Here is a 10,270-nt window from a genome sequence, read left to right as displayed (position 1 = left end):
ACTGGGACACCATGCAGGCGAACGATCTCTCGGATGTAAATTTCAGCCAACCGCTCTGAAGAGTAAGTACTACCAACTAGAATGAAGTGCGCGGACTTGGTCAGCCGATCCACAATAACCTAAATAGCGTCGAACTTACTCGAAGTCCGTGGGAGCCCAACTACAAAGTCCATAGTGATCCGCTCCCACTTCCACTCTGGGATCTCTAACCTCTGAAGCAAGCCACCCGCTCACTGATGCTCATACTTAACTTGCTGACAGTTTAGACACCGAGCCACAAACCCAACTATATCCTCCTTCATCTGCCTCCACCAATTGTGCTGCCTCAAATCATAGTACATCTTCGCGGCACCCGGATGGATGAAATAATGAGAGCTGTGGGCCTCCTCAAGAATCAGCTCTTGAAGCCCATCTACATTAGGCACACATATCCAGCCCTGCATTCTCAGCACGCCATCATCACCAATAGTCACATCCCTAGAATTACCTCTCTGAACCCTGTCCTGAAGAACGAGCAAGTGAGGGTTATCATATTGACGCTCCCTGATACGGTCATAAAGAGAAGACCTGGAGACCACACAAGCCAATACTCGACTAGGCTCCGAAATATCCAATCTAACAAGCTGGACCACTAAGGCCTGAACATCCAATGCCAAAGGTCTCTCTGCTGCTGGAAGATATGGTAAACTCCCCAAACTCTCTGTCCGGCGACTCAAAGCATCGGCCATAACATTGGCCTTCCCCGGATGGTACACAATAGTGATATCATAGTCCTTAAGAAGCTCCAACCATCTCCGTTGACGCAAATTAAGATCCTTCTGCTTTAATAGATACTACAGACTCCGGTGATCTGTATAGATCTCACAATGAACCCCATACAAATAATGACGCCAAATCTTCAAGGCGTGAATAATGGCTGCTAACTCAAGATCATGTACAAGATAGTTCTTCTCATGGGTCTTCAACTAGTGCGAGGCATATGCAATCACCCTACCCTCCTACATAAAAAAAAACCAATGCCTATCCTCGAGGCATCACAATACACGATGTAAATACCTGGAGCTGTGGTCAAAGCAGTCTTGAGCTTCTGAAAGCTCTCCTCACATTCATCCGACCACCTGAATGGAGCACCCTTTTGGGACAATTTGGTCAAGGGCGATGCAATATATGAAAATCCCTCCACAAAGCGACGGTAGTAACCCCGCCAAACCAAGAAAGCTCCTAATCTCCGTGGCTGAGGACGGTCTAGGCCAACTCTACACCGCCTCTATCTTCTTCGGATCCACCTAAATACCCTCACTGGACACCACGTGCCCCAAGAATGCTACTGAACTGAGCCAAAACTCGCATTTGGAGAACTTTGCATAAAGCTTCTCCTCCCTCAATCTCTGTAATACAATCTTTAAATGCTGAGCGTGCTCCTCCTAGCTACGGGAGTACACCAGGATGTCATCAATAAATACAATAACGAATGAGTCCAAATAGGGATGAAATACACTATTCATCAAATGCATGAACGTTGCTGGGGCATTGGTCAGCCCAAAAGACATCACCAAGAACTCATAATGGCCATATCAGGTTCTGAAAGCTGTTTTAAGAATATCTGAATCCCGAATCTTCAGCTGGTGATAATCGGACCTCAAATCAATCTTGGAAAACACCCTCGCTCCCTGAAGCTGGTCGAATAAATCATCAATGCGAGGTAAAGGATACTTATTCTTGACTGTGACCTTGTTCAACTACCTGTATTCAATACACATTCTCATGGAACCATCCTTCTTCTTCACAAATAGAACCGGTGCACCCCAAGGTGACACACTAGGCCGAATAAACCCCTTATCAAGGAGTTCCTGAAGTTGTTCTTTCAATTCCTTCAACTCCGCCGGTGCCATACGATATGGTGGAATAGAAATGGGCTGAGTGCCTAACACCAAATCAATACCAAAGTCAATATCCCTATCAGGTGGCATGCCCGGTAGGTCTACAGGAAACACAACCGGAAAATCACGTACCACCGAAACAGAATAAATGGCAGGAGTCTCTGCACTAACATCCCTTACAAAAGCCAAATAAGATAGGCAACCCTTCTCAACTATGCGCTGAGCCTTCAAATATAAAATAACCCTACTCGTATCATAATCTACAGAACTGCTCCACTCAACCCTTGAAATTCCCGGCATAGCCAACGTCACCGTCTTAGCGTGACAATCTAGAATAATATGACATGGAGATAACCAATCCATACCTAATATCACATCAAAGTCAACCATACTGAGTAATAATAAATCTACTCGGGTCTCCAGACCCCCAATAGTCACCACACATGATCGATATATATGGTCCACAATAATAGTATCGCCCACAAGAGTAGATACATGTACAGATGAAACTAAGGACTCACATGGTATATCTAGAAAATGGGAGAAATACGAGGAAACATATGAATACGTGGAACCAGGGTCAAATAATACTGAGGCATCTCTGTGGCAAACTGAGACAATACCTGTAATCACAGCATCTGAAGCAATAGAATCTGGTCTGGTAGGGAGAGCATAGAAACAGGCCTGACCACCCCCTGATTTGCCTCCCCCTCTAGGGCGACCCCTAGCTGACTGACCTCCACCCCGAGCTGACTGGGCGGGTGGTGAGGTAGCTGGTGCTGTAGTCGGAGACTGACTCCTCTGCTGAGATATACCTCCATGACGATGATGACACTGCCTCTACATATTCCCAAGCTCCCCATACTCAAAACAACTCCCTGGTGCTGGCGGTAGAGACTGAAGGGAACCCCTAGCACCGGGATGACTGGTAGGAGAACCTAGCATGGAAGAGCCCTGAACAGGTGGAGCACGGGACGAACTCTGAACTAGAAGGGCACTAAGTGATGAGTGGCCCTGATGAGAACTATGAGAACCATGGCCAGGTGATGCACCCTGATAAAATGGCCGAGCTGACTGAGCCTTTCTGAAATGACGACCTCTACCGTGCTGGAACTGACCCCTAAAAGGAGCACCGCTGAATCCACCCTGACCACGAGGCCTCTTGGCCTCCCGCTCAACCCTCTCCTGACCTCTAACCATCTCAATCTGCCGAGCAATGTCGACAACCTCATCAAAGGTAGCACCCAAAACCCGCTCCCTGGTCATGAGCAACTATAGCTGATAAGTGAGGCCATCAATAAACCTCATGATCCTCTCTCTGTCCGTGGGAACCAACAAGATAGCATGATGGGCCAACTCGGAGAACCGCATCTCATACTGCATTATAGACATATCACCCTGGCGAAGCCGCTCAAACTGTCTACGCAGCTCCTCTCTGCGAGATCGAGGCACGAACTTCTCCAAAAAGACCACAGAGAACTACTGCCAAGTAAGGGGTGCTGCGCCAACAGGCCTACACCTCTCGTAAGTCTCCCACCATCTGAGTGCAGCCCCAGAAAACTGAAAGGTAGTGAATGAGACCCCACAAGTCTCCAAAATACCAGCAGTACGGAGTATCCTCTGACACTTGTCCAAAAAGTCCTGAGCATCCTCTCTCTCTGTGCCACTGAAAGGTAGTGGCTGGAGTCTCCCAAACCTATCCAACCTACGCTGATCATCCTTAGGCATAGCAGGAACCACATAATCCTGAGCAACAGTAACCGGCTGGGCTGGTGGTGCCTCCGGTGCCTGAAGTCCCTGAATAACCTGCTCGGGTGTGAGAGCGACGGGAGTCTGAGTGCCTTCCCTGTCCTGAGAAGTGGCTACGGCCATCGAAATAGAGACCGCCTAAGCAAGGCCAGCACACGCTGTCAGAATCTGAGCTAGGGCCTCCTGAAGGCCTGGAATCACAATAGGCACAGGTGGTGTCTGAGCTGGTGCATTGACAACTGGAACCTGGTCCTGATCTGGGACAACCGATGGATCTGCAGGTACTGCCCCAGCTATTGTATGGGCTACACCTCTGCCCCTACCATGGCCTCTACCGTGGCCTCAGCCTCTCGCGGCCCTGGCTGGTGGTACTGGTGACTGGCCCTCCTGACCGGTAGTACGAGTCCTCACCATCTGTGAGAGAATAAAATAAGAGATATTTAATTACTAGAATCAACAAATTTGCACGACAAGAATCCAAGAATGTGAAGTTTCCTAAAGGTTCTGCAGCCTCCTGAAGATAAGTACAGGCGTCTCCGTACCGATCCGCAAGACTCTACTAAACCTGCTCATGACTCGTGAGACCTATGTAACATAGGCTCTGATACCAATCTGTCACGACCCAAACTAACCTTTGTCGTGATGGCGCCTATCTTGGAACTAGGCAAGCCGACTCATTTGCAAAAAAAATCGATATTTTCATTTTAAAGATAATTCCAAGGTTATTTAACATAAAACCTCCATTTAAAGGGTTTAAATCAAGGAAAAAATAGAAGTGCAGAAAGAAAAGCCCGACATTGGGGTGTCACTAGTCATGAGCATATACTACAATCTGTCTAACAATATCAAGGCTAACTCAGCCCAAAAAATAGCTAAATACAACTAGAGGAAGATAAGAGGGAAAAGAGCAGGGGCTGCGATCGCCAAACAGCTACCTTGCTATCTCCAAGAAAATCTGCAACCAGAACACTCAATAACCGCTACCGTATCCAGCTACACCTGAATCTGCACACAAGATGCAGGGAGTAACGTGAGTATGCCAACTCAGTAAGTAACAACAATAAATAAAGACTAAGCAGTAGTGACGAGCAATAAAGCATATAACGTTCATATTAGGAAATCTCAGTAAAATACCACATGCTTTAAAAAAAAATTAGGATTTGAATCAAATTATCTAGTTTAAACCCAGTTCCAGTAAAAATCATTTAAAGACATTTTTCCAACAGTTTTTCAAACAAAGGCTCAATGCAAATGTGAGCAAAAATGATGAAATCATAAACAGCCCCTCGGGAAAAACATCACTCATATACAGCCCCTCGGGAAAACCTCACAGTCACTCGTGCCACTCGGGCATACCTCACAATCACTCTTGCCACTCGGGAATACCTCACAATCGCTCATGCCTCCAAGTCACTTAGCACTCAGCACTCGCACACTTAGTAGGTACCTGAGCTCACTGAGGGTGTGTACAGACTCCGGAGGGGCTCCTTCAGCCCAAGCGCTATAATATGTACGTACAACTCATGTGCCAAAATAATAAAGTATGTTACAGGCGGGCAGCCCCGATCCATACTCATCCTCACAAATCAGGCTCTCGGCCTCACTCAGTCATAAATAAGCTGCAGGCGGGCAGCCCCGATCCACACTCATCCTCACAAATCAGGCCCTCAGCCTCACTCAGTCATAAATATGTTGCAGGCCACTCGGGCATTTCAGTAAAACAGGGCATTCGACCCAAAATATTTATATGCATCAAAAAAGAGTCATACAACTGAGTTATGCGGTAAACAAGTATAAACATGACTGAGTATAGATTTTCAATCGAAAACAGTGAGAGGATGGTAAGAAACAGCCCCTAAGGGTCCATACAGCATTGGCGAAAGGCCCAAATATGGCATTCAACCCAATTTACAGAAATTCTTTCTAAAACATATAAGTATCAAATCGTTTCAACAAAGTATGCAACTTTACAGTTGCTACGGGACGGACCAAGTCACAAATCCCCAACAGTGCATGCCCACACGCCCGTCACCTAGCATGTGCGTCATTTTAAAATAGTAGAATGATACGAAATTCGGGGTTTCATACCCTCAAAACTAAATTTACAATCGTTACTTACCTCAAACTGGTCAAATCTCTAACCCGCAATGATCTTGCCTCTGGACTCGGCCTCCAAATGCTCCGAATATATTCACAATCAGTACAATACCATCAATACGCGCTAATGGGATGAATTCCACAAGAAAAACTATATAATTAGACCAAAACCTGAAATTGGCTCAAACCCGGGCCCCGCGCCCACGTCTCGAAATCCGATAAATTTTACAAAACTAGAAAGCTCATTCACTCACGAGTCTAACCATACTAATTTTACCAAAATCCGACTTCAACTCGACCCTCAAATCGACAAATCGTATTTCCAAATTTCTAAGTTCCAACCTCCGATTTACACCTCAAAATCATATAATCTAGTCGGATTATTCGATGATAATTCAATATTATGGAGTAGAAATGATCACAAGGGACTTACCTCAAGTTTTCCTTGAAAATATATCAAAATCGCCTCTCCTCAAGATCCAATTTGTCAAAAATGGCAAATGGGACGAAGTCCCTGTTTTTATAATTCTGCCCATACAACCTCGGTTCTGCCTCGATCTTGGCCTTCGATCGGGGTCCTCGATCCTGGTCCTCAATCCTGGCCCTCGATCCTGGTTCTCGATCCTAGGCCTTCGATCATGTCTTCTACCCAGCCTTCGACCGTGACCCTCGACCCTGGGCTCGATCATGGCTTCGATCGTGGCCCTCGACTCTGGGCTCGATCATGGCTTCGATCGTGGCCCTAGACTATGGGCTCGATCATGGCTTTGATCGTGAGAGATTTCTGGGCTCGAATCTGGCAGAAGAAATTTCCAATATAAGGGAATTGCAGCAGTTGTTGTAGTTCAATTTTTGATCCGTTAACCATCCGAAACTCACCCGAGACCCTCGGGACCTCAACCAAATATACCAACAAGTCCTAAATGACATAACAGAGGTATTCCAATTGTCAGAATTGGATTCTGATCCCGATATCAAAAAGTCAACCCCCCGGCCAAACTTCTCAAAAAATAAAACTTTCGGCATTTCAAGCCTAATTCCTCAACGGACTTCCAAATAATATTTCGGACATGCTCCTAAGACAAAAATCACCATACGGAGCTATTGGAATCATCAAAATTCAAATCCGAGGTCGTTTACACATAGGTCCATATCCAGTCCACTTTTCTAACTTAATTTTTTTAATTATGAGACTAAGTGTCTCATTTCACTCCGAGTTCCTTTCGGACTCGAACCAACTAACCTGATATAACATAATATAGCTGAATAACACAAAAAGAAGTAGGAATGGGGAAAATGAGGTTATAACTCTCAAAACGACCGGCCGGGTCGTTACACCGGGTCCCCAACTCACTCTGTACTGCCCTCTAGAAATGTGAAGTAAAATTAGGGCCTCTATCTGATATAATGGAGATAGGCATACTGTGCAACCGGACAATCTACTGAATGTAAATCTGAGCCAAACTCTCTGAAGAATACGTGGTAACAACCGGAATGAAGTGTGCCGACTTGATCAACCTATCGACAATGACCTAAACTGCATCAAATTTCTGCAAGGTCCGCGGCAACCCAATTACGAAGTCCATAGTAATTCGCTCTCATTTCCACTCAGGTATAGTCATCTGCTGAAGTAGGCCAACTGGCCTATGATGCTAATACTTAACTTGCTGGAAATTAAGTTACCTCGCTACATACTCAACTATGTCCTTCTTCATCTGCCGCCACCAATAATGTTGCCTCAGGTAGCGATACATCTTTGTAGCACCTGGATGGATATAATACCGAGAAATGTGTGCCTCCTCTAGAATCTTTTCCCTTAATCCATCAACATTAGGGACACATAAGTGACCCTGGAGTCACAGAATACCATCCTTCCCAATGGTAACCTCTTTGGCACCACCCTGTAGTACCGTCTCTCCGAGAACCAATAAGTGCGGATCCTCAAATTGACAAGCCTTGATCTGCTCGAATAGTAAAGACTGGGCGACAACACATGCAAGAACTCGGCTGGGCTCTAAAATATCCAACCTCACAAGTCTGTTAGCCAAGGACTGAATGTCCAAAGCTAGCGGCCTCTCCTCTGCTGAAATGAATGCCAAACTACCTATACTCTCCGCTTTCTACTCAAGGCATCTGCAACTACATTAGCCTTGCCCGGCTGATAAAGGATGGTAATATCATAATATTTTAGTAACTCAAGCCACCTGAACTGCCTCAAATTGAGATCCCTCTGCTTGAACAAATGCTGCAAGTTGCGATGATCGGTGTAAACCTCACACGACACCCCATAAAGATAATGCCTCTTGATCTTGAGAGCATGAACAATCGCGTCCAACTCCAAATTGTGTACACCGTAACTCTTCTCATGGGGCTTCAACTGACGTGAAACATATGCAATAACTCACCCCTACTATATCAATACACAACCCAAACCAACGCGTGAAGCGTCACAATACACAGTATACATCCCTGAACCGGAAGGCAACACTAACACTGGTGCTGAAGTCAATGCGGTCTTGAGCTTCTGAAAGCTCGCCTCACAATTATTGGACCATAGGAATGGAGCACCCTTATGGTTCAATCTAGTCAGAGGTGCGGCAATAGATGAGAAGCCCTCCATAAACCGATGATAATAATCTGCTAACCCCAAGAAGCTCCTGATCTCAGTCGCTGTAGTAGGATGAGGCCAACTCTGAACTACCTCGATCTTCTTGGGATCTACCTTAATACCCTCGCTTGGTACAACATGTCCCAAGAATGCCACAGAATCTAATCAGAACTCACACTTGGAGAACTTAACATATAACTTCTGTTCCCGCAAGGTCTGAAGCACCACTCTCAAATGCTGCTCGTGCTCCTCCATGATTCATGAGTAGATAAAAAGGCCATCAATGAAGACAATGACAAACGAATCAATATATGGCCTGAACACCCGGTTCATCAAATCCATAAACGCCATCGGGGTGTTAGTCAAACCGAAGGACATCACTAGAAACTCGTAATGGCCATATCTAGTCCGAAAGGTCGTCTTCGGAACATCTGAATTCTGAATCTTCAACTGATGGTACCCCGATCTCAAATCGATCTTGGAGAACACCCTAGCACCCTGCAACTGGTCAAATAAATCATCAATATGCGACAACGGACATTTGTTCTTAATGGTAACTTTGTTCAACTAGCGGTAATCAATGCACATCCGTATAGTCCCATCTTTCTTCTTCACAAATAACACCGGTGCACTCCAAGGCGATACACTTGGTCTGACAAACCCTTTCGCTAGAAACTCCTCGAGTTGTTCCTTCAACTCTTTCGGAGCCATGCGGTACGGTAGAATAGAGATAGGCTGGGTACCTGGAGCCAAATCAATACATAAATTGATATCACGATCGGGCATGCCTGGAAGATCAGAAGGAAACACATCGGAGAACTCTCGGACTACGGGCACTGAATCAATCGCCGGAGTCTTTGTAATAGTATCTCAAATATAGGATAGATAAGCCAAACAACAATTCTCGACCATGTGTCGAGCCTTCAAAAAAGAAATAACCCGACTAGATGCACTGACAGACAAACCCTTCCAACTCCAATCTAGGTAACTCTGGTATTGCCAAGGTAACAGTCTTGGCATGGCAATCAAGGATGACGTGATATGTAGACAACCAATCCATGCCCAAGATGACCTCAAAGTCGGTCATACCGAGAAACATAAGATCTGCTTGGGTCTCATAACCATAGAAAGTAACAATGCAGGACCGATAGATCCAATCCACAACAACCGAATCGCCCACTGGTGTGGATACATAAACATGAGTACCCAAGGACTTATGAGGAACTCCCAGGAAATGAGCAAATAGAGATGAAACATATGAATATGTAGACCCTGGATCAAATAGTACCGAAGCATCCCTACTGCAGACAGAAATAATACCTGTGATCACGACATCTAAGGCTAATGCATCTAGTATGACTGGGAAGGAATAGAATCTGGCTGGAGCACCTCCTGGCTGGCCTCCATCTCTAGGATGGCCCCTACCCACTTGCCCTCCGCCTCTGGGCGGTCGAACGACTGGTTGGGCAGCTGGTGCTGTAATCATAAGCTGTTAACCCTGCTGCAATTCCTTTCCCCGAAGCCTGGGGCAGAACCTCTGCATATGACTAAGGTCCCTGCACTCGAAACACCCTCTCGGTACGATGGACTGCTGACCTGAAGTCTGACCCTAATGGCTTGAATACCCACTGGAGGATCCCTGAATAACTGGTGGGTGGTAGGAACTCTCTGGCATGGTGATGAAATAAGGTTGCACTGGAGCACCCCGAGGAGGCAGCGGTGCTGGATATATGGGTTTGCTAGACTGATCCCTCACAAACTGACCCCTGCCCCCGGCCGGGGCACCACTGAACTCTCTAGAATATCGAAATCGCTTGTCCCTCGTCGCCTGCTCTCGGCTCCGCTGACGGACACCCTCGATCCTCTGAGCTATCTCCACAACTAGCCCGTAAGAAATCCCCATCTCCACCTCTTGAACCATGGTGGCCTAGATACC

The 10,270-nt window shown here is 46.1% G+C and overlaps 1 protein-coding gene across 1 annotated transcript; it reads right to left on the bottom strand.

Annotated features, from left to right (window-relative positions):
- Nucleotides 1-9,277: 9,277 nt before the first annotated feature.
- LOC138903164 (uncharacterized) lies at nt 9,278-9,820 on the bottom strand. The gene has a single exon (XM_070191087.1). It carries the CDS (start codon nt 9,818-9,820, stop codon nt 9,278-9,280), a length of 543 nt encoding a protein of 180 aa, XP_070047188.1.
- Nucleotides 9,821-10,270: the final 450 nt, after the last annotated feature.

The sequence above is a fragment of the Nicotiana tomentosiformis genome, chromosome 12 (genome assembly GCF_000390325.3).
Source record: "Nicotiana tomentosiformis chromosome 12, ASM39032v3, whole genome shotgun sequence".
Classification (NCBI taxonomy): Eukaryota; Viridiplantae; Streptophyta; class Magnoliopsida; order Solanales; family Solanaceae; genus Nicotiana; species Nicotiana tomentosiformis.
This window is presented reverse-complemented; position numbering and strand designations above follow the sequence as displayed.